This window comes from Euleptes europaea, chromosome 12 (genome assembly GCF_029931775.1).
Source record: "Euleptes europaea isolate rEulEur1 chromosome 12, rEulEur1.hap1, whole genome shotgun sequence".
Classification (NCBI taxonomy): domain Eukaryota; kingdom Metazoa; phylum Chordata; class Lepidosauria; order Squamata; family Sphaerodactylidae; genus Euleptes; species Euleptes europaea.
Window position 1 is genome coordinate 59,017,250 of NC_079323.1, and position 24,677 is coordinate 59,041,926.

General features: G+C 42.0%; 1 protein-coding gene across 1 annotated transcript in view; it reads right to left on the bottom strand.

The window, feature by feature from the left end:
• CRYZL1 (crystallin zeta like 1) overlaps nucleotides 1-20,280 on the bottom strand; it is a 41,173-nt gene extending 20,893 nt beyond the window's left edge. The window contains exons 1-6 of the mRNA XM_056858430.1: nucleotides 20,213-20,280; nucleotides 15,120-15,197; nucleotides 12,787-12,859; nucleotides 6,708-6,752; nucleotides 4,849-4,917; nucleotides 286-419 (exon numbers count right to left, since the gene is read on the bottom strand). Of these exons, the coding sequence (XP_056714408.1) occupies nucleotides 286-419; nucleotides 4,849-4,917; nucleotides 6,708-6,752; nucleotides 12,787-12,859; nucleotides 15,120-15,197; nucleotides 20,213-20,278 (465 nt within the window). The 5' untranslated portion in view covers nucleotides 20,279-20,280. The remainder of the gene's footprint in view (nucleotides 1-285; nucleotides 420-4,848; nucleotides 4,918-6,707; nucleotides 6,753-12,786; nucleotides 12,860-15,119; nucleotides 15,198-20,212) is intronic.
• Between the last annotated feature and the right edge of the window lie 4,397 nt (nucleotides 20,281-24,677).

Sequence of the window (24,677 nt, forward strand, 5' to 3'; positions counted from 1 at the left end):
ATCTACTATAGTTTAGAAGGCAAGTGGAGAAAAACCTCCACTTGGATTAAGCCTTTAATAAACCATGGATTTAGGGCGGGTTTCCAGTGACAGTGAATTATGAAACATTTCCTCCCTTTTCTGGATCTCCTGTAGGAAAAACAAATAAGGTTTCATGGGATTCCACATACCCATTCTAGCAAGACAAATGTACATTGAATGAGAGTTTGAGAAAAATAAAACAAAACAACAGTTTCCTTAGTAGTTTTCATGGCATGCCATTAAAACAGTATTTCTGTTACCTACACTTGCTCCATCCATTACAAGCACAGTTTTTTCAGGAGAGATGTAGGAAAGGTAGTGCAGAGCTGTATATGCACGAACACCATCACGTATGGTCCCCACTGCTTCTAGCCAGGAGACCTTTTCCGGTTTATGAACTGTTTCATAAAGGAAAATGAGGGAAAGAGTAACATACATGTTGGAACATGTTTTAAAGCAACCTTTAAGCTTGCCTTGTTGGCTGTCACCCGTTTTGACACAGAATGTTTAATTTACAGTTTCTAAGAGCAAATCTTGCCTATTACAAAAAAAATAATTGGCCAGTTTACAATTCACTGATGCCCATCTACAGGGAATTAAATAAAACACTTGGCAAATGGGCAACTTTATTAGCAGATATGTATGTTCTGTCTTTAAAACTGTTTGATTGCAAAGTGTTCAATTATTTTGCAGCATTTTTTAAAGAGTGTGATGACTGAATTTATAATCAAAATGAGAAACCAGGATATCAGAATTTGGAAAAATAATTACTGTAAAATGGTTTGTAAAGTAATTGCTAATCTTTTGTAGTTGGATAGTTTTTCTAGGACTGTGTTAGAGTTAAAAAGATATATGTTTAGACACTGTAGGCGTAGCCTAAAATCGCTTTGAATAATGGGAATCCCAAAGCCAGTTTCATTGAGGTTTGGCAGCAATTATTCCAAACCAACTAAAGTGTTGATGTAATAAAGCCATATAGATGGGAAAATCTGGTCCTTATTTTGATTGAATGAGATCTAGGCTAACAGCCAGTTTTTGTTACTAAACAAAAAAAGATTGTAGTATTAAATGGGAGTGGGGAGACATACACAGTCTCCAGAGTATTCAAAACATCAATGAAAGAGCACTCAATTCAAGCCTTTTAACATTATAATGAACATGTTTCCCTTCCACATCCATTGGTGCTGCAGAGTAGTTCAGCTAGTTAACTTGGGAGTTCTTAACTCTAAACCAAACCTGATTGTGTTTGTTGAGCCAGGATAAAATTTGTGCTGGCAAGTATTACATAGGCTTGTCTTTCCTGGAATGCTCTAAGTAAATATTGCTTTCTTTATTCAACCTTCCATTCCCCTCCCTTCCTGTTCTCTGCCATTTCAAGTTGCATAAAAATAAAAAATCCTGCTGCACAACTCTATGCAGAGTTACTTCAGTCCTAAGTCCACTGAAATCAACTCTACATAGGATTACACTACAAATTACTAGAAAACCTACATCTTGATAGCATAGCAATGTGAATAAATGGAGACAAATTAATTTTCATAGGACATAGAGCACACACAAATATGTGTATAGTTAATCCCAACGCTGTTCTCTAGCCATTTATGTAAAGACACACAACAGAGTTTCAAAACTATTACACCATCCACCAGGGCAGAGTTAAATTTGGGAGTGCTGCTGGCAGACTTTTAAAGCAACATTTCAGCTTTATGAGTTTTTGGTATTTGGCAGAAATTTCTTTAAACTTTAAAGGTGGAGGTAAAGAGAACCTCATCCAAAAGGCCTCCTTATGTGTTGACATTTTCTATTCTGAACAATTTCTGAAATTAAAGAAGCAAAGCATCTGTCAATATAGTGCCCCTGAAGATCACCAATCTTTACGGAACAGTATTTGAGTTGGTAAGAGATGGTATAAAATGGCATATGAGTTCTGTCTATGGTGATTAATCTGTATGGGTCATTCACACATACCAGTCAGTACTTTATCCTAGTGTCATCTAGATTTACCATGTGCTTGCTGGCTGCGGGAGAACTCCTGCCTGCAACTCTCATTGCCCACTGGCACTCTGGTGGGTATACCTTCTAGCAATTGCATCATATCACTCCCAGGGGAAACCCAGAAGTGATGTCACATTGCTCTAGGAATCACTGGAAACTCTATAACTTTATCACAGAGTTTCTGGCGATTCCTAGAGAGCCATGGTGTCATTTCCAGGTTTCACAAGGAAGTGACATAACACCATCCCTCATTGGTACTCCCCATGTGCCTGGACTCCTGATGGCCAGCCACTGGCTAGCAACTCTATTGTCAACAAGTGATGAATATATACATAGCTAAAACTGCCACTTTTAAAGGTCTATTTGCAGTTTCTTATAAACTGTGAGCAAGGAATTATTAGGAAGAACTTCAGGCTTTTATCTTCAAAGTGCCTGTCAGTTTATCTGTACTTTAGCCATCTAATTTTAATTATACATTATTTGCTTACATTCAATTTATGAAAAACAACTTACAAAAACATAAGTGTTTGAAGCCTGCTTGTTCTTGGACAGCTGCTATAAATAGATAAATGCTCCAATCCAGTGGGAACGTTTAAGGTATGTGGAAGGGCATAAATGAGCAAAGCCATACTTTCAACATTATTTTACTAACAGTGGGTTTCTCCCCACTGATTTAAAAAACAACAAAAAACTGTGATGCAATTGAGAGAGTCTGCTGTTTGGAAAACAAAGCCCTGCTGAGCATGCCGAGTTAATTGCATAAGTCGTTGAATTATGGCCAAAGGACCAATAGTTGCTTGTTTTAATGTTATCTTTATACTACCTTTTGCCTTATATTGAGTACAGCAAATAATACATGGACTTTCCAAGTATACCTTATTCTGAAGCTATGGTAAGTATGAAAAGCATCCTTCAAAGTGTGCAGCTTATGTGGAGGCAAATGTGTATCAAAGCATTCCCCATCATGCATTGCAATGCTTATCCAAAGCCCAATAATCTGGTAGATGCCACTTTTAATAATTGGCTATGTGTGCCCTATTTGGGACTTAAGAGAAATCCCAAGCATGTTTACTTAGAAGTAAGTCCCATTTTATTCAATGGGGCTTACTCCCAGGAAAGTGTTTGTGTTATTAAGATTGTAGCCTTTCAGCGCAATCCTATGCAGAATTACATTAGTCTAAACCCTACACTGCCCTGACCTGGATGGCCCAGGCTAGCCTCATCTCGTCAGATCTCAGAAGCTAAGCAGGGTCAGCCCTGTTTAGTATTTGGATGGGAGACCACCAAGGAATACCAGGGTTGCTGTGCAGAGGAAGGCACTGGCAAACCACCTCTGTTAGTCTCTTGCCATGAAAACCCCAAAAGGGGTCGCCACAAGTCGGCTGCGACTTAACAGCACTTTACACACACAAACCCTACACTAGAAAAACTCTGCATAAGATTGCACTTTAAAGATGCAGTCTTAAACACATTAAGTAGGAAGAAAATGCCATTGAACTCTGTGGGAATTACTTCTGAATAATTATGCTTAGGCTTGAACTGTAGGTTGGGTTACCAACTCCATGTTGGGAAATTCTTGCAGATTTTGGAGGGGTGCTCACCAGGGTACAGCGCCATAGAGTCTATCCTCCAAAGCAGCCATTTTTTCCAGGAGAACTTATCTCTGTAGTCTGATGATCAGTTATAATTCCAGAAGATCTCCAGGCCTCACCTGGAGGTTGGCAACCCTAGCTGTAGGATACCTAACTCAAGTCAGATCAGGGCTATGACTTTTTTTTACTTTACTGTCACCTTGAGTAATACAAGAATAAAGCTGTTTGATCCCAAGTACTGCAACTGGAAATCCCTCACAGAATGGAACTTTCCTCCCCACTCACACCCGAAATGCTGAACCCAGAGTGGTGGTAGTCAGGGAACCCCTAGGAACAGCAGAGTGTGCGGTCTGCACTGGAAAACTGCAAAAGTAACCTCCTATTGGTTCCACTTTTGAAAATGACCTTTGGTCTGGATCCAAACCAGTAACTATTACTTCAGAACCAACACAATCGAATATATAGAACAAGCACAGCATGGAAGGGACTGCAGTTCATCACTTAGATTTGCCTAATGCAAGACAACAATATAATGATATAATGGGGGGGGGGAAACACTGGAATTCCAAAATTAATTCCCCACTGAGTTAAAAAAAAAGATTAAAAAGTCAAGAATGCAACCCCAACATCAAGTAATCAAAGTAAGTTCCAAAACAATTTAATAAACTTTTATTTGTATGTTTATTTGTTTTGTTTGAAAAATAATAAAAATAAAAAACTAAGTGAAATATTGGTATTATATAATGCTGTTCTCCCCCCCGCCCCCAATCTCTGATCTTTTGGATTTGCCCAGTGTTTGTTTTCCTCTTTAGTATGTACATAATTCCTCCAAAAGTAAAACAAAGATGCCCTAGAAGAAAAGATGACAGATGAAAGGAAATGCAAAACTCAAAGCAAGAGTGAACATTGCTTTAAAAATGCTTGTTTGAGGAGTTTCAGGGTCAATCAGCAAGAAGACAGAGTGAAGCAAGAAGTGAAGCAGAACAGATGAGTCAGCTCTTGTGGTTTCTGTTGGAACATTCACTCATAGACTAGTAATGTATTGCTACTATTGTTCAGAAGCTTGAGTACACAGAATTTAAAACTTAAGTTTAACACAGTTTGCATCTGAGGATACTTAGCCATTGTTAGTTACATACCAATTTTAACATTTCAGCTTTTTCAAGTAGCATGGTTTTAAACTGTCAATCAGGTCTTTATACCCAGAAAACTGAATTGTTAGCCAATATGAGATACCTACCTAAATAATGCTCATGAACAACAACAACTTCACACAAACCAGATTCTTCAGAATCCAGAGGCAAAATTCCTGTGAAAAAGAGAGAAACAAAACTTATGATAAACGTTAACTGCTGAATATGGTTATGAAGCTAAATAATACTGAAACAACAACTACTTGCAAGCTTCCTCACAGGCTTACCTTAGGACAGCTACAGACCCCCACCCCCAATTTCTTGTGCTATCTTTTATTGTTATTTGTGGGATGGCACAGGGTACAATGCCATAGTTATCTATCATTGTTTGTGCTCCCTCTTTCCATGCTCTTTCATTCCTTCCTCTCCACTTCTCCTACTACTTCTTTAAAGAAGAACAAAAACTGGCAGAATTGGTCTGGGCAGACATTTTGCACTGTCACACTTGTAATTTTGCACTGGCTTTCCCCTTCTGTAGCAAAGAGAACAATCTTGGACTTTTGTTTTTAATGTTTTACTACTCAAGCAGAAGTGGTAACAAGACCCTTACATCTGGAGGCTCCACTGGGATCTAAAAGAGTAGACGCCTACACTATCTCCCTTTTACACAAACAAAAAGAAAAATGAGCAGGGGCCTTACTAAGTAGCTGGGGCCACTGTGGATTCAAACCCACACAGCACCATGAAGCTCACTTGGTGACCTTGGGCTGGTCACATTCTCTCAGCCTCACTGGGCTGATGTGACAGTAACATAAAACAATGTATGCCTCTCTGAGTACCTTGGAGGAAGTATGGGATAAAAATGTACTTGAGAGATACTGTGTAGGACTACTTATATAGTCGATGCAATTAAATAATCAGGAACTAAACAGTTTAAAGTGACAAATGTTTGGATCATATACGCTGTGAATGAAGGTGAGTTCATGGAAGAGATCTTTGACACCTTCTCCTCCCTACTGGAGCCTCCTAATCGCCTTTAAGAACCCACTTCAAGAATCCTTGGAAACAGTGTGGAATACAGAGGAGAAACTGAAGCTGAAGGGAGGAATCAGCAGAAATCACTCCCCCATACTCTTTCACAAACCAAGCAAATGCTCACACAGGTGAATTAAAATCTTCATTCCACAGTAAAACTCACTGGGTGACCTTGGGTCAATCACTGGTTTCCTATCTCACAGATTCTCATAAAGACAAAATGGATGATGGACAAACCACAAAGGCCATCCTGGAGAAACAGTAGATAGAAATATAATAGGCAGGACCAATCTCTTCCCTAGAGCTCCCTAGAACACATTCCAATGTTGGCTCTCAACAATTTTGGTCAGCCAAGGGAATATGTGTGTGATTTTTGCCAATTCTCCACTCCTGCTCTAGTTCCCACCCCCAGACTCATCCCTAATTCTGTTTCTGTGTCTCCCCTATCACTTAGGAGCATCATTCCGGTGAGTTCAGTGGGCTGCTGTGGGAGGCAGGAAATTATCTGACATTGCTGCATCGCCTTGGGTAGCCCAATGTCAACATGAGTCAGTCTGATCCAACAGCTAGAATGCTGCAGTTGGATGTGAAGATCAGATACAAATTGCCTGCTCAGCTATGAAGTTGTTGGCATAGGACAAGTCACTGTCTCTGAGAGCACTGCTGCTGTGAGACTGGAAACAATTCTGTGTTTTGGAGGAAGAGTGGCATACAAGTGTAACAAATAAATAATCTAGTGTCAACAGCAACATTCTCATTAGCTTTTAATGACTGAAATGTTTTGGAAGTCCTCCAAAATACTGAACAATATTCGAGAACGAAAACAACAATCCAGTTTTGAGTGAAAGTTTTTAAGAAAATTAACAAAAGGTCCTGAAGCATTTCTAAAATTTGAACATTTTAGTGAGCTACATAAGAGAGCAACACTTACCCACTACCTCATCATGTGGCTGAAAGGAGGACACTTTTTTCCCAACTTGAAGAAAACAATGCAAAGGAAAATAAACAAGTTTCAGTTGAAACAAACTGTACTTTTAGAATGAATCATAGGGCTTTTACGCATGGTTACTTTGTCTCACGATTCTCCTGTGATTGTCTCAGTTCTCTGTTGGAGTTATGCATGATGCTCTCTTCACTGGGGGCTCAGCTCGTTTCTGTCCCGTGACTTCCCTGGGTTTTCTTCCAAGCTTATCTCAGTTACTGGAAAATGCATAGTCAAGTTGCAGGTCGATCTTCCCACACCCCGATGCGCCCCTATGACGCACTCTCTCAGCCTGACTGTATATGCTGAGGGAAAGCGTTAGCCTGAGTGTATTGTGAGGGGATTATTTTTTCTCCTCTTCCAGTCCCCACCAGATTTTACCTCAGAGAGAAATTCGACACAAGAGGCTTCTTATAGATAACAAACAAAACAGGAAAATTTATTTAACAGTATTCACAAGATGGATTTTTGAGGAAAAGGCTGAACTGGAGGGAAAACACAAAACCACTTATATGTACCACAAGATTCCTTCAGAGAGATAGCTTAGTTTAGATGTTATTCAAGTTGTCTTTAGCTTAGGTGTTTTCTCAAGTTAGGTTCCTTCAGTTCTTAGTTTACAAGCTTAGTTCTGTTCCTCAGAGCTCTCACGGATTCAGTGTCACAGACTCCGCTCCCAGCCCAGCTAAACAGGAATGAAGAGACTTTGAATCTCTTATTCCCAGAGAACATCCAGAAGTATGGGGAATTACCAACTTCCCTCTTCCAGTTCCCACTGAACTGCCCCACACCAGTGGAGAAATCCTCCACACCACCCTGCAACCGGAATATCTCTGCCCCAGAGACTGAGAAAGGGCCCTTTTCCACCCAGTTCTCAATCCTGTCACTCCACAGGTTGTGTGTTTTCTCCTAGCTTTGGCTATACTGAACCCTTAGGCTCACAGAATTGTTCACGGCTTCCTGCCACACAGGTTCACGAGCTCAGAGTCCTTCACAGCTTCTTCTCCGTCTGGTTACCAAGCTCAGAATGCTTTTCTGTCGCCCACTCTTGGTCTCTCAGCTTCTCACTGAACTACCCCACACACCAGTGGCAGAAATCCTCCACACCACCCTGCAACCGGAATAGCTCTATCCCAGAGACTGATTCCCCTTTGTGACCGGAGAAAGGGCCCTCTTTCACCCAATTCTCAATCCTGTCACTCCACAGGTTGTGTGTCCTACTAGCCTTGCTATACAGAACCCTTATTTCACAGGGTTGTTCACTGCTCCCTGTCATACAGGTTCACAAGCTTGGTCTCCGAGCTTTTGCTGCAGATTAGCCCCTTGTCCGTCACAGCTCCGTCCCCCAACTCCTTCTCCAACTCCTCCTCCAGCCAGCCTTCAGCCACCCCCTCTGAAATGCCCTGGGAAGCCATACCAGAGGCAGAGGTGGCCACGTGGCTGACGCCTTCTCTGTGCGCCTTCCACCTTTTCCCCCCTGCTGGTCTGATGATTTAACGATATATCGATATACCATCTAAAATATTAATCAAAATCGCAGAGAGAGGCAGCAGAGGTTAGGATTGTTTGCTTGCTCACCTCCCCCCATAGGTAACTCATCACCCAAATGTGGTGGGGGGGAGCAAGTGCCCGATCCTAGCCTCCGCTGCCTCTCTCTACGATTCTGATTAATATTTTAGATGATTTACAGATATATCGATATGCCATCAAACCAGCGGAAAATAAAAGGTGGAGAGCGCCAAGAGGAGGCGTCTTCTCTAGTCAGAACTTCCCCCATTGCACCTTCTCCTGTCTGTTTCAACAGTGTTGTGTTCACAGATTCACACACGAGTGAAGAATCTCCCCTCCCCGCTTTTACTTTTCTGAGGAGAGCTGTGTTTTCAAGGTGCAGGGACTCAGATGCTTATGGGTTTTGGCTGGTGATTCTACAGTACTTCATTTTGAAAAAATGGGTTGTGAAACGGTGACTTGCAGTGGGGGAAGGGGAGGGGGAGGGGTGACATTATTATCACAGTGAGCACTACAGCCAACTACAAAGCAGCGTTTTTAAGGGGTAGGGACTCAGACACTTCCGGATTTCTGCTTGTGATTATGCAGTGCTCCTCAGACTCCCAGGACTTTCCTCACAACAAGCCACACATAAGGGGCGAAAATGCATGGTTGCTTTAGCCTCCTTTATTCCCTGTTTCAGCCAGGATTGAACGCACGTTTGGCGAAACGCATGCATTCGATCCTGGCTGAATCCTGGCTGAAACAGGGAATAAAGGAGGCTAAAGCGACCATGCATTTTCGCCCAAGGTTTTCCGATCTCAGGATATAAAAGTGTGAGACAAGAGAGGGACGAACCAGAAACATAATAACCATGCATAAAAGGTCATATATACTTACAAAACAGTCTGCCAGGTATGATTCCTGATCTCAAATGGACAGGAAGGGTGGGATAGTGAGGGACAGTGTTGAGATCATGAAGGTGAAATAGGAAGGAAAACATTGGAAAAATTCTCTGAGATGGAGCTCAGTGTTTACCCCAATTGAGGGAAAGTAGAGCCTGAGCCATCATACAGAAGCCTCCTTATGTCCCCACATCTGTCTACAGATCAAAATGTGGTAATTGCAAAAAGAAGTGCTTACAAGGCAAAGACCTCAAGGGACATGCAAATGCACTGAATCATAAGGTGCAGTGAAAGACAAGACTCCCCCAAGGTCACTAATAAGGTATGATCTGTGGAAAAACAATCCTCCAACAAAAAGCAATGAGTCTGATACAGAGCACAAGTAAAACCCATGTACAGTGAGGGGAAAAAGTATTTGATCCACTGCTAAATTTGCCCGTTTGCCCTCTGACGAAGAAAAGACCAGTCCATAATTTTAATGGTAGGTTTATTGTAGCTGTGAGAGACAGAATAACAGGAAAACCCCCAGAAACCCAGAAGACAAAAGTCAGAGACTGATGTGCATTATAATGAGTGAAATAAGTATTTGATCCCCTATCAACCAGCCGGATTAGGGTTAGGGTTCTGCTGTCAACAGAAGCAATCAATCCATCAGATTTCAAACTAGCCACCATGACCAAGACCAAAGAGCTGTCCAAGGATGTCAGGGACAAGATTGTAGACCTGCACAAGGCTGGACTGGGCTACAAGACTATTGCCAAGCAGCTTGGTGAGAAGGTGACAACCCTAACCCTAACTGTCAACCTCCCTCGGTCTGGGGCTCCATGCAAGATCTCATCTCGTGGAGTTGCAATGATCATGAGAACGGTGATGAGGCAGCCCAGAACTACACGGGGGGAACTTGTCAATGATCTCAGGGCAGCTAGGACCATAGTCACCATGAAAACAGTTGGTAACACACTACGCCGTGAAGGACTGAGATCTTGCAGAGCCCGCAAGGTCCCCTTGCTTAAGACAGCACATGTACAGGCCCGTCTGCAGTTTGCCAATGCACATCTGAATGACCCAGAGGAGAACTGGGTGAAAGTGTTGTGGTCAGATGAGACCAAAATCGAGCTCTTTGGCATCAACTCAACTTGCCGTGCTCCAAACACAAAGAGGAATGCTGCCTACGACCCCAAGAACACCATCCCCACCGTCAAACATGGAGGGGGACATATTATGCTTTGGGGGTGTTTTTCTGCTAAGGGGACAGGACACCTTCACCGCATTGAAGGGACGATGGACGGGACCATGTATCGTCAAATCTTAGAAGAAGCACATTAAGGTCCTGGAGTGGCCTAGCCAGTCTCCAGACCTTCATCCCATCGAAAATCTGTGGAGGGAGCTGAAGGTTCGAGTAGCTACACATCAGCCTCGAAATCTGACTGACTTGGAGAGGATCTGCAAAGAGGAGTGGGACAAAATACCTCCTGAGATGTGTGCAAACCTGGTGGCCATCTACAAGAAATGTCTGACCTCTGTAATTGCCAACAAGGGTTTTGCCACCAAGTACTAAGTCAGCTTTTGCAAAGGGATCAAATACTTATTTCACTCATTATAATGCACATCAATCTCTGAGTTTTGTCTTCTGGGTTTCCGGGGTTTTTCCTGTTGTTACCGGTATTCTGTCTCTCACAGCTACAATAGACCTACCATTAAAATTATGGACTGGTCATTTCTTCGTCAGAGGGCAATGAGCAAATTCAGCAGGGGATCAAATTCTTTTTTCCCTCACTGTACTAGTCAGCCCAACAGAAACTTAATCAAGTTTATCTGAACCCTGCCCATATTCCTGAGAGAAGACTGTCTTTCTTCCTTTTTTCCTGAGTTGTGGCAGCTCATGATTTGCAGCATCAGGACTGCAAACCTATTATTCACAGCCAAATACATGAACGGTAGCCCATTAGGGGCTGTTAGGGACTGTGAAAAAATAGGGACTGGAAAAGGGATAGGCAGAGAGTTGTGATGTGTAAAAGGGGAGATGCAAGAAGTAAACTTCTGACAACCCAAATAAGAGTACACAAAAGATCTGGCTGGGTATGCACACCATACAGTACAATGCATTCTGGATATTGAACTTCAAAAGCTACAAGGATATCATTTTCTTCCAGCATCATAGCAATATTAATGTCGCTGTCATTTTTTCAGGAAGGATACAGTCATCTCCTTATAAAGAAGTACCTGTCAAGAAGGACAGGTTTTTGTGTACCTGTATTTGCTCCTAAAGCTCAAGTCATTGCATGTTGATAAAAGTGATTTTAAATTAATTACTCTCTGCTTAAGTTGCTAATTGTACTAGTAATAAAGAACAGAGCAGCACCACAACACAGAGCATACGGAGGGCTTTTTCAAACATCTGAAGAAAAGAATCTTCCATGCTAGAAACTGCATTTCATTTCTAATGGTGGTGGTGGTGGGACTAAGGAGGATTATTTTCAGAGCCTGCATGATATGGTTACTTCAGGGCAGCACAGGCTTGGAGAAGCAGGACTGCCTTTCCTCTCACTACACCCATGGAAATTGACTTCAATAAGAAATGGGAAGGGAAGGGATGAATGGAAGAAGAATGCTCTTGACTGGGCATCAGTATAACTACTGAGGCCATTGCTCCTGCAGAGTGCAGTGCAAGATCTGGCTAGCTTATCTGCTGCTGGAAAAAATATAAGAGCAGTTGTGAGTTTCTACACTCTAACGTAGTGTGACCAAGACACAGAAACCAGACTGGGGTGATGCAGAAAGTAGAAGGCATGATTCTTAATTGCTTGGGAGGAGTAAGCTATGAAAACACGCTGCCCCTTCCCCCATATAAAGTTCAGCAGAGGAGGCCTTGCTCCAAATTCCTTCTTTGTCTGAAATCAGATTGATTGGTGCATGGAGAAGGGCATTCTTGGACATTTCACACTATGGAAATTCATTTGCCAGGGACAGTCACCTCAATCTCTCCATTTAAAGAACATTCCAAATTACAGGATTTCAATGTATGGTGGGTGATTGGGCCTGAAGTGTTTATTAAGTGACTGAAAACTGTTTTTACGATATATTTTATTGCTGCTTTTAGTCTATTTTTCGTATTGTATGTGTTTTAGTTAATTTTAACATAGAATTTAGTTTTATATTTGATTGTTATAACCTACTGGCAGTGCAGAACTGGAATGAACTTGGATTAAAACCACCTTCAAAGGCAGGAGTAGACACTGCTCCCCCATCATGATGATGTTGTCGATAGCAGCTCCACCACAGGAAGGCTTTGCCATCCACTGCAGCAGCATTTGTCAAAATTACTTTACCTTAAGAATTAATGGTATCCATTTCGTTATAAAGGTGCAGTGTTCATGAGGCACAATGGGGTGGAGTTAAGCTTCCTCCTTGCACTTGATGACTTCCAACAATTGACTCAAGCCTACATGGACCAATTCTGGTTTCTGTTTCTTATACCAATGCAAAACAGAACACTGGCATAAAGTTATATAAACACTGGGAATTGGATTTCATATACAATTGATGGATAGATTTATAGTTCAAATGATGTTCACTGAGTTCTAGATTATTTTTTCGCTGTCAAAGGTTAGAATAACATTGTTAATAAGTATACTCACTCTCCAACACAACACCAGCAATTTCCCTCCCGACAGGTAGAAATTCCTTCTGCATCTTGATTTCTAATAAAAGCTAAGTCAATTAACAGTTAGGATGTCTGCTGCCAAGACTAGTACACATATTTCCTAAGTCAAATATCTTATAGAAGGTGTAAATATAGCCTGCAGTATCAAAACTTGACTCAAATCAATCAGTCAGAGTAAGAGGATGGAAAGGGTATGACATGACCCAGAAAATCTAATATCCTTGACAACACAGACTAGGGTGTGGTGTAGATGTTTAGTTCTTCACAATGGCTATACTCTGTTCTTTCTATGTAAAAAAAACATGGACAACTAGCAAACTAGATACTGAATACTTGAAAGAATCCACCTTATGTTTTTGTGAGAAAGGCACACTATAAAACAAAGTAAACAATAGAAACTTTGTCTAAAGTTGCAATATGAATACAATCTCCATCTTCACTTTAGGATTTCAGCTGGTTTACCTAATTGCTGAAATGTTGTGAACTGCACAAACAGACCTCCCCTATTTTTCCTTGAACACACCCTTTTTCTATTAATTTTAATAAATTTTAATAAAATTTGCCATGTGATTAACAACATCTGGCTTGAATCTTCATGTCCTTCACTTTGTCTCAATCCCCATTATGTTTCATTTAAAATATGAACAAACAGGTTGTGTCCAATGTTAGTCAGATACCTGTCATACTAAAAAAAAACACACACATTTTAATTCAATTAACTTCAGAGTTCATATATGAAGCATGTATAGGAGCACAATAAGCTACAGAAGTGTAGTAGTAAATAATGTAATAAGTGGATCTTTATGCTGCATACTTTTGAATGTTTAACCTCTTCTACTTCAGCTCTGATTCTGTACGCAATTAGGTACACATTGCTCAATCATTTTCCACTGACTATGGGACCACAGAAGTAAACACATCACCTAAGGGAATGCTTAGTTTCATGTGTAGAAAACATTCACATTCTGTTACAGCCAGAAACGGAACCAAAGAATGGGTACTTAAAACAGCTTCTACACAGCTGCTAAAGCAGGCATATCACATGGACTTAAGAGAGACATTCTAAGCAAATCTAATCAGAATCATAAGAACATAAGAAAGGCCCTGCTGGATCAGACCAAGGCCCATCAAGTCCAGCAGTCTGTTCACACAGTGGCCAACCAGGTGCCTCCAGGAAGGCACAAACAAGACGAGTGCAGCAGCACCATCCTGCCTGTGTTCCACAGCACCCAAAATAATAGGCATGCTCCTCTGATCCTGGAGAGAATAGGTATGCAGCAGATATCCTATCCATATCTAGTCAATGGGGCTTGCTCCCAGAAAAGTGTTCTTAGGATTGCACTGCATGTCTCTCACACACAAACGCATGCTTTAAACCAAGTCAGATCATCAGTCTATCAAAGTCAGCATTGTCTATTCTGACTGGCAGTGACTCTCCAAGGTCTCAGGAAGAAGCCTTTCACATCTCCTACTACCTGATCTCAGGGAAAGGTCTTTCATATCACTTACTACCTGAGTTTTCTCACTGGAGATGCCAGGGATTGTACCCGGGACCTTCTGCATGCAAAACATATACTCTACAACTGAGCCATGCCCTCTCCCCATGTCAATGCATGTATTACCCTTGCAATATGGAAAGTCTTATCACTAACAATATGCATTCCTAATGGAAGCTAGGGGCTGCAAAGAAACTCTCCAGGTGATGGATGACATTTATTTAGCATGACAGTCTTTTATGAGTACTGCATGGACTAATCACCATGAGGTTTCAAACAGATTGCATGCACATAGTTGAAACATGGAAACCAGCTATTTAGGTCTTAGAATTTCTTTTCTTTCACACTACGTTTTTGATGAAATAGGTAAATCTTGATCACCAGGATTCAGTGATGTGGGACTAAATCCATAAATTTAACTATAAAAATAGCAACTATTTTAAATTGCTAGACCAACTTTCTTATTTGAAGGGGAAAATGTAGAGGCTGGAAATGAAGACTTGGCTTCTATTCAACTGATACAACAGCATTTTCGTACATTCTAATACACAAGAAACGGAATCTTTATTTCCCCTACTTTGTCCCTATCCCCATTCAATTTCATTTACAGTACAAAGTGAAACAGGTCACGTAAAGTGCAATCCTAAACAGAGTTACACCCTACCCTTCTAAATCCGCTGGAGTCAATAGGCTTAGAAGGGTATAACTCTGCTTAGAATTTCACTGTCATTTATATATGCACCTTTACCATATACAGGCAAATCTGCCACAAGAATGCACTCTCTTCAGTTTTCTAAAAATAAAATAATACCTTTTTATCAATCCGGTTGAGAGCACAGGCTTTAACTTGCACTTTTACATAGTTGTCTTTCAAAACAGGAAGGTTATCCTAGAATGAAATTACATGACATTCATTCTAAACAGCATACTACAGAGCATGTAAGTAGGAAGCAACAATAACCAGCTAATCATTTTGTACAGGAAGTTAAGTATCTGATTGTAAGGCAAAATAAGTGTCAAGGACCATGCTCTGAGGAGGCTATAAAAGTGCACAAGGGGTTATGGAACTTTCTTCACTGAGTAAAGATGGCATCCTGACCGATGCATATTTCCTCAACTATTGTCCAACTTCCTGCCTTAGTGTGATCCTTCAGTTTGAGATTTATGCAGCTGGAAAAATCAAACAACCTTAAAGAAAACAAAAATGTATAATATTGTTTCCAAAACAAGAAAAAAGGTGAATAAACAGTTAGCACAGATGAATTCTCAAAGAAGGCTATTCACAGGATTCAGGTTGCCCTACATTAATGGGGGGATAGGCCATGTGTGCTACAATTCCATTGGGGCTTACTGCTCCAGTGATGAAGACATGTCAAGATGAGATTTGAGGTTGCCTCTGCTGGCTACAGTTGGGGCTTTCCCTACTCCCACCTAAAACAGTGGCTTTTGAGCACCTCTGCAGGTTGTTCCTCTATCAACTCTTCCAGCTCCTCTACCTTGTGACCTGGAATCTCAGCTTGGGACTTTGGCTCTTGAAAGCCATGGTACCAATGGCAGGACAAGCCCTCTCCATGTCCAGGGTGCAACAAAACCTTGCTCAGGTCCTCACACAAGGATGCCATATTTGAGATGTTTCCTTAGAAGACTGCATGTCATTATCTCCTCAGCTGATGCAATCAGAGCAGCAAGGGGAAGGAAGTTTTTGTTCTTCTTAAAAAGAGGACTGCTTTCCCAGAAAGAACAAAAGTTTGAAAACAAATGAAGAAGAAAAGGTAGACTGTGACGGAAAATATTTTACTGAAAAAATATCCTGGGAGAGCTAACAAAACAAACACCAACGCTCCCTAAAAACCCTGTTCTAAGGGGAAAAACCTAAAGAGGGGATTCACCCTAAGCTGAACATTAGTCTTGCCCTCCATATCTAATGGAAGGAATCACCAATCAATCGCAATGCCTTGCTCTTGAGAGAACCACAGGGGCAATCAAAGATTTATCTGAAATTCTGAACACAACTGCTTATACTGCTGAAAGAGCAACCTGTTTTACAGATTAAAATACAGCTTCTATTAGGAAAGAGAGGTTTGGGATGGGGCTAGCGGACGATGAAGTGTCAGGGAGACCGAATCCTAATTCTTTCTCTGCATCTCCCTTCTCTATTGCCATTCCCTATCCCAAAGCTACTTTTCGCCTTGTGGGATTCCATGTGCCTGTTTGTAAAAGCAAATATGCATCTGAAAGCTGCTTTTCTCTAACAGAGGTTTGTACACATTTTTGTATGCAACGTTCAGTTCTACCCAAAGAAACGTCTGATTATGCACAGTTTTATAGTTCATCACTTTTATATTATGAAACAATGCACAGAACAGAATACACATACATCTCATTTTCCCCCCATGAAGTCTGTTTTTTTGTTTTCTCTGATTCATGCTGTTACTCAGAATTTCGTCACAATTTCAGCTCAAGTTACTTTCTGATCCAAGGAACAACTTCAACAAACAAATCTAGTTCTTCTGAGCTATATAGAAAGCAACTCCTGCTCTCAAATGCTTACTTTAAAAGATAGTTTCTAACTTTTGAGAGCTTTAGCTTAAGTCTATATGTTTATGATTACAGAATTAAAGCTTCAGCTCAACTGAAGAATCTAGAAAAAGTATGAATAAATAATAAGTCACCTGGCCCAGATGACCTAACAGTTGCGTACTATAAAGATACAATGAATGTACTGCATTGAGCCTGTTTAATGAAAGTTTACAGAGTGGCAATATTCCAAGTTCTTGGAATGATGCCAGGGTAATATTTATCTATAAAAAGAATAAGGATCCGATTATACCTAATTCATAAAAATAAATATATTTGCTAAATGTAAACTACAGAATAGTCACATCAGTTCTTGCAGCAAGGCTAAACAACATGTTACATAAATATACACATTCTAATCAAACTAATTTTGTTAAAGGCCATTACTTAACAGATAACACCAATCTCGATTTTAAACCATGCTGAAAAAAATATAGAAATAGCCTTAATGCTGTGAGAATGTATTCGAAAGAACAGAGTGGTGCTTTTTGTTTCAATCTTTTCAGACATTTAACATTAAAGGCAATTGCGTGAACACAATAAAAGCGATTTTCAATTGCCCCAAAGCACATCTACAAGTGAATAGAATTTTATCAGCACCCATTACACTTGGTAGAGGCAGGGCTGCCCTCTTGTTATTCTTTTTGCAATCAATACTGAACCTCTTGCAGAACTGTAAAGGTGTAACCCAGCGATAACAGGGATAAAATATGTGGAAAGGGATTTAAACATAAGCTTGTATGCTGCTGATATTTTTCTGTCACTCAAAACCCTGAGAAATCTATTGAGCACAGCCTGAGATGTATACAAGAATATAGTATGTTACCTGGATATAAAACAAAAATGGACTTAATTGGGGTAAATACAGATGGAAATATATATAAAAATGAACAAAGCTATTGCAAAATCAACTACTCTTTAGTGGTCTCAGTTTGCTGTAATATGTCTGAATAATTAAGTTTTAATGTAAAGGATCTGTGTAATAATCACCATTTAAAATTATGCAACAAATTATACAAGATACATCACGGTAGACCCTGTTTAACCTTTCATGGTTTGGGATGATAGCAACCTTGAAAATGATATTTCCAAAACTGTCCTTTCTCTTTGAAAGTGTGCAAATAGTACTTTCTAACGGAACTCTTCAAGAATGACAAAAGGCATTTACAAAACTTAGATTGGTTCATCAGAAACTGAGAACAGCATATTTTGTAAAGGAAAAGGGACAGAAGATCAGCATGTCTGAATATATTAAGGTATTCTCAAGCTGTAACATTAAAAACTATTAATAACTGGGTAAAAGCTGATAAGAAAGCACCATGGTTTATTATTGAAGAAGGAAGCACAATCCCATTGGCTTACCATGGAGTTCAACTAAAATAAGGATTGTTTCAAAAGTATATTTTTCATATGAACATTTGTTAACAGAGAGTGTTACGGAGGTCAGGAGTACCATGAGATGAACACTCAGTCCTCATAACACACTCTTACAGTCATTCCTTTATAACAAAGGTTTTTAAAACATGGGTTCTTGGGTGAGTTGGACTGAAAACAATTGTTTAAGACTATTTTTTTTTAAAAAAACGGGGCATGTATGTCATAAGTAGAAACAAACAAATGTGAAGGTGAGATGGTTCAAATTTTTCAGCGACAAAATCCTAGTAATTTGAAAAAAGAAACTAACTTATTGAGACTACAACTTACTCAACTCTGCGTAGTGACCCTGGTATTCCTCGGTGGTCCCCCATCCAAATACTAACCAGGTGCATAATATAATGGTTCTTGATTTTATGACAGCAGCAAAAATGTTATTAGCACAAAACTGTGAAAACATGGAGATCTGAAACATTAAATCTTGGACAAATAACATTTGAGAAATTGTCAAATTATCCAAGCTAACTGAATTGGTTAAGCTAAGATATGGAAGGACTAATAGGACCTATTTTTGAGAGAAGTGGACAAGATGGCCGACGGAGAAGTCAACTTTCTTTGACTGTCCGCAATCTCCGAACAATCGGAAGGACTCTAGGCAGACTAGAGCCCTGGGAGACCCAGGTGGGCTCACCTGGTCCCCACCCCACCTCAGAGGGAGTTCCAGAGTGCTGGGCTCTTGCCGTCTCAGCAAGTGCCAGCAGAAATTGTCGAGGGTCGGTATCCCCGAGATGGCCACAACCCCGTTACATTTATATTTTGATATATTTGATTGTGTAAATTTCTTATAGAGCATGAAGTGTCTAATAGACAGCAGCCTGTAAGATATTTTGGAGCTGTTGGGTGAGAAGAGAGTAGTAAGTCTGGTATTTCTAGTTATGACAATATCAACTAAATCAATTTAAAGAATTACTGATTCAGGGATAAAGTTAGCTGTTTCGTAATTATGACTATTACGTAATACAATCGTTTAGATATTTCACTGATTTTTATGATGTATTTGTTTACTTATGGTCAATTTCTCACTATGTATACTATAGAATATGGAATCTTGTTTGACCTGTAGTGACTTGTAAATCACATGAAACAGAAATTATATTACATTATATGCAACAAAAATTATCTGAAACACATTAAGGCTTAAGCATACATAGTATACTGACTTAATATTTATTTATTTATTATTTCCATTTGTTACCCTGCTCTTCCCGGCCAAAGCCAGGCTCAGAGCGGCATGGATTCGCATGGAATATTGTGACCTTTGTACAAATATTGGCAAAGAACCCATCCGCTTCTGGCTGAAAAGACAAGTTACATGCATCTCTTGCATTATTTTTATTTGCTGCAAAATCATCTATTTCTACTCTATCACTGTATAAAAAACTGCAGTGCCCAAGGCTGACCCTGGGAACCTATGTTCAAAATGTTATGTTTGTTCAGAATTTATGACTGACATACCCTCTTACTCAATGGTCAATCTATAGTTTTTTCATCTTACGCTGTTACCTATCTAATAATTAGGAGTTCCTGATTCATTGTGGGGCAGGGTTCTTGTGTCTTTAATAGTTATACAGAAAGGAGAATTTTGAAACTTCAATGGTGGGAAGACAGAAGTTACACCTGTCAAAAATGTTTTCCCTATATAACTAATGGGGACAAAAATATACAGAATCTTATGGTGAGCAATAGAATACTGTCACGCTCATTAAGTTGTTATATGCTTACAAGCCTTATGTGTGTGTCACATACGTTGCATCTGTAGGACACATATAGTCTGGTCTTTCTTTTAAGCAAATAACAGTGTCACCCTAAGTCGGTCTACTCAGAATTCTACTCAGGAATATTAACTTAGACTTAGGCCCGGCAAAGCATTTCTAGGATAGCACTGTAACTCACCTTGTCCAAGAAGACAAAATTTGTTTCTTCTGCAGATGAAGTCTGCTGCCAATATAAGCCCTTCATAGCTACCTTAAAATATAAAGGAAAATGAAATAAAGTTAAGGTTGTGAACATACTTCATAACAAAGGTTTTATATACACATTAACCTAGAAGAAGTTGAGCAGCCCATTCCTGGGTGGGGTTGTGCAGTGGCCGGGAGTGGGGCAACCAGTCCGCCGCCAAAGAAGCTTTCTGGCCGCTGTGGAGAAGAGAAACCTATTTTTAAAAATTAAAAAATACAAAAAGAGCAAAAAAGCCCCATTGACATTAGCAGGGCTACGCCACCAAAAAAGGTGGCATAGCCATGCCACTGTGCCAAGGGGCATTCCTGGGCTGAAAGGGGTGAGGAAGCTGCCTAAAGGGAACACTCCAAGACCCACCCCCCATGCCAGCGTATGCTGCCTCTTCCGGGATTTAGTTCCTGGAGTGGTGGTGCTGGCGGGGGAGGCTGGCGCTGGGATAAGTAGGCACTTGTGCGGGGTCATGCCAGCTCCTAAGGTTAGTCAAGGATCTACTGACTGTGTCTCATGGGGCTGCATTGTGGGTAGCCCCAAATACTACGCAAGCTTGCAAGGCTAAGAAAGGGGGAGGAAACCTGTTTAAGGTGCTATGGGGCACAGGGGTTTCCATAACTAAGTCAAGAACAGTGCCCTTCCAGTGTGGAAATGGGGCCCCCACAGCCAGCAGAAGGGCAGAGGCTAGGAACTGGGAGATCCAGGTTCTAATCTCACTCTGTCATGAAGGCTTGCTGGCTGACCTCGGTTGGGCAAGTCACACATTCTCACCTAACCTACCTACAGGGTTGTTGTGAGGATAAAATGGAGCAAAGGAGAATGATGTAAGCTGCTTTTAAAATGGATACTAGTCATGATGCATACCTATTCTCTCCAGGATCAGAGGAGCATGCCTATTATCTTAGGTGCTGTGGAACACAGGCAGGATGGTGCTGCTGCAGTCGTCTTGTTTGGGGGCTTCCCTAGAGGCACCTGGTTGGCCACTGTGTGAACAGACTGCTGAACTTGATGGGCCTTAGTCTGATCCAGCAGGGCTTTTCTTATGTTCTTATGTGCTTTGGGTCCCCATTATGGAGAAAGGAGGGGAATAAATGAAATAATAAATACAGCTAAAGATGGGGGGCAGATAAAAGATAGCTTTCTTGATGGTGAGAAGAAAAGGAAACAGGGAAAGGTGAGGAAATTGGGGTTCCCAGGAGGAAAGGAATAGTATGGGGAAAGGTGTCCCTCTCAAGTCCTTGCAGGTTTCCCAGTGCACAGTTGAGCTTCACCTGGAGGCCAACACTGCACTACTTGGCCATAATTTTCCCAGGTAAAGGCTGCCAGGAGAAGGGAAGGAGGAAAACCTGAAGGAGGGGCAGATAAAGGCACACTGGATGGTGGGTGAGAAGGCGAGAAGGAAGCAGGAAAAGGAGAGAGCCAATGGGGGAAGGGAGCCAAGGAAGGAAAAGAGGAAATGGGGGGATGAGATGCCCCCCACAAGTCCTCATGTATCCCCCACATTATATATGGTCGACAGGTGCATCCAGTATTTTTGTTGAAACCATCTGGCAACCCACTTCAGTCTGTCTGTTTGAAAAGCAAGGACCTTCTGCAGGAAATGGTATCGATGCAAAAAAAAAAAATGTCCCCAGGACGTGTGCATGCTGTCTCTCAATATTCACTTACTCAAAGAAGTGCAAGGAAGGTGCTGTGTGTTCTCGTGCACTGCCACATGCTGCCCATCCTGAAAGCTCAGTTTTCACCAACCCTCCCTCAAGTGTCTTAATGATAGCAAGGATCTGCATAAGCAAAGATTCCTCGTTATTATCTTCACTGCTCTTCCTCAGTAATTCTCTACCCCCATTGTCTTCTGTCCTCATTTTCAGGTTCACCTCCAATGTATAAAAATGACATAAACATGGGATTTTACACAGAGCTGCAAGCAGGTGGGACGGCAGGCACTGGGTGTGTTCTTAATATGGGTCGCTAGAAATCGGTATGCGGAAAGAGTTTTTGCGAACACCGTAACGTCCCATTTCATTCAGAGCACTTTGTATCAGGGCCTCTGACCCAAGCAAGATTATATTATATTATATTATCCTACACTGCAGCCTCAGAGAGTGACACATTCGCACGCAGGCGCAGTATGTAAAACGAAGGAGACCAGACCCTTGGATGCCGCCCATTCATATTGCTCCATAGCTGCTAGGGCGCAAACGCACGGGAGGTTTTGCCTTGGATTTGCCACTCTCTAAGTGCGCCTTTTCCCCAGCCCAATTCTCAACAATGAGCCCCCGTGCAGAGTTCTCAGATGGGGAAAATGTGCATCTAGAGAGCGGCAAATGCGTTTGCGCCCTTAAGCAGCTATGGAGCAAAATGAATGGGCGGCATCCAATCTAGCGGACGCTGGAAAGCAGCGCAACCCACTGAACCAGTAGGCTCACTCCACCCCGAAAAGATCCCGGTGACGATGACAAACCCTTTACCTCTCGCAGGCCCCTTTCTCTGATTTTCGCGGGAGCGCCTGTGCGGGCTGGCAACCCGACCAAAGGAGCCGCGCAGGAAAGCGGGCAGCAACCCGCCAGCACAGCTGTCACTCTGCGCGTGGGGGCGGGACCACAATCGAGCAGCCCTTCCCGGCTAGGACGCGTTCGACCCGCGCATTCCAGCGGAAGCCCCCCGAGACGGTGAAAACTACAACTCCCAGCATGCAAAGCGATTCAAACTGCCTTTTGGTTCCGGGATGCCACACGCGTTGACGCTGCGATTGCTGGAGGAGGAGGAGGAAATAAGAATGTTACCCATGTGGAAAGCACAATAGTTCGCTTTTGAAGGAAAGGCGAGGTTACCTCGTTATGCTTCTTTTAGTAAAATAAAAATAAATAAATAAATATATATATATATATATATATATAAATAAGTGGTTTAATGAACCTCAGAACTCAAGACCTGTAACTAGTATTTTTTATCGTCTATATACGTGCGTTTGTATGTACGTACTTACATACCCACACGGTTTCCGATAAGCGGGAACCAAACTTTTATATATAGATAGTTACGAACACACAAAGGTTCGTTTTCCTTTTATCGAAGGGAGTCTTCAAGGCGCCCCCCCCCCCCCGGTCTAGTTTGCTTGGCCGCTTTATCACTCTATGCCAGAGTGCTCCGTAAGCGGCGACTCCGTGGTCCTTTTCTGTTCTCCTATAGGCCGACAGGCGCGTCCGTCATCAGGAAAAGGGCGGGGCCCGCAGCTGGGCGAAAGCGCGGTTGGCCGCCTCACGGTCTGAGTCTGTCCCTGCGGCGCGCTCGTGAGGGTTCGGTTGCGCAGCCCCTCCGGCGCCAGCGAGAGGGAGCCGGGCAGCTCGTCCCCCCTCCCCCTCGGCGAGACGGCGGCGGTTGAGGGGGCGGAAGCGGCGGTTGACGGCAGGAGGCGACGCCGGGGGGTGGGATGGCGCGTCTCGCAGGGGCGGTGGCCTTCGCCGCCGCGTCGGCTGCCGCTCCGTCCTTGCCTTGGGTGTGAAGAGGACGCCCGAGACCCGACAGAGATGAGGTAGTGGCGGCGCGCTGCGGAGGGGGAGCACGCGGCGCGCGGGGGGGGGGTCACCCTGGCGAGATGAGCGCAGGCGCGCTGGCGGGGGTGGCCGGCTGGTGGGGTCCCCACCCCCTTCCCTAACGGCGCACTCTCGGGTCTCTCCAGCCAGCCTCCCCACGCCTGTCGGGGGGGGGGGCACATCTGTCTCACCCAGTGCTGCCTGCCTATACTGGTCCTCCATTTCTGCCCTTTCCAGGGGTGCTTCTGGCCAGCTCGTTGTGATTTTATATATATATATATATATATATATATATATATATATATATATATATATATATATATATATATATATATATATATGTATATATATATGTATGTATGTATGTGTATATATGTGTATATATATATGTGTGTGTGTGTATATATTCTATTTTTATAACATTAAACAAAACAAACAGATACAAACAAATACAATAATAATAATAAAAACATTAAAATAAAATGTTTTCTAGTCAGTTTTGTCTCCACCCCAGCCTCCTGGACTCCCATATCTGCATCCCTGGGTTCCTCCCCCGCCCCCTTTCTTTCTTAACCCTTTCCCTCCTTGCCTGAGGTGTCTGGTGCGTAACAGGACTCGGGGCCAGTCATTTTTGCGCCCTAGGCAAGGCTAACTACTTGTGCCCTCCCCCCCTCCATTGCTAACCAAATTTTCAAAAACAGACAATTCCCATTGGGTAGCCGTGTTAGTCTGTCCGCAGTAGTAGAAAAGGGCAAGAGTCCGGTAGCACCTTGAAGACTAACAAAAATATTTTCTGGCAGGGTAGGAGCTTTCGTGAGCCACAGCTCACTTCTTCAGTTATCTGAAGGACAAGAGTCCAGCAGCACCTTAAAGAC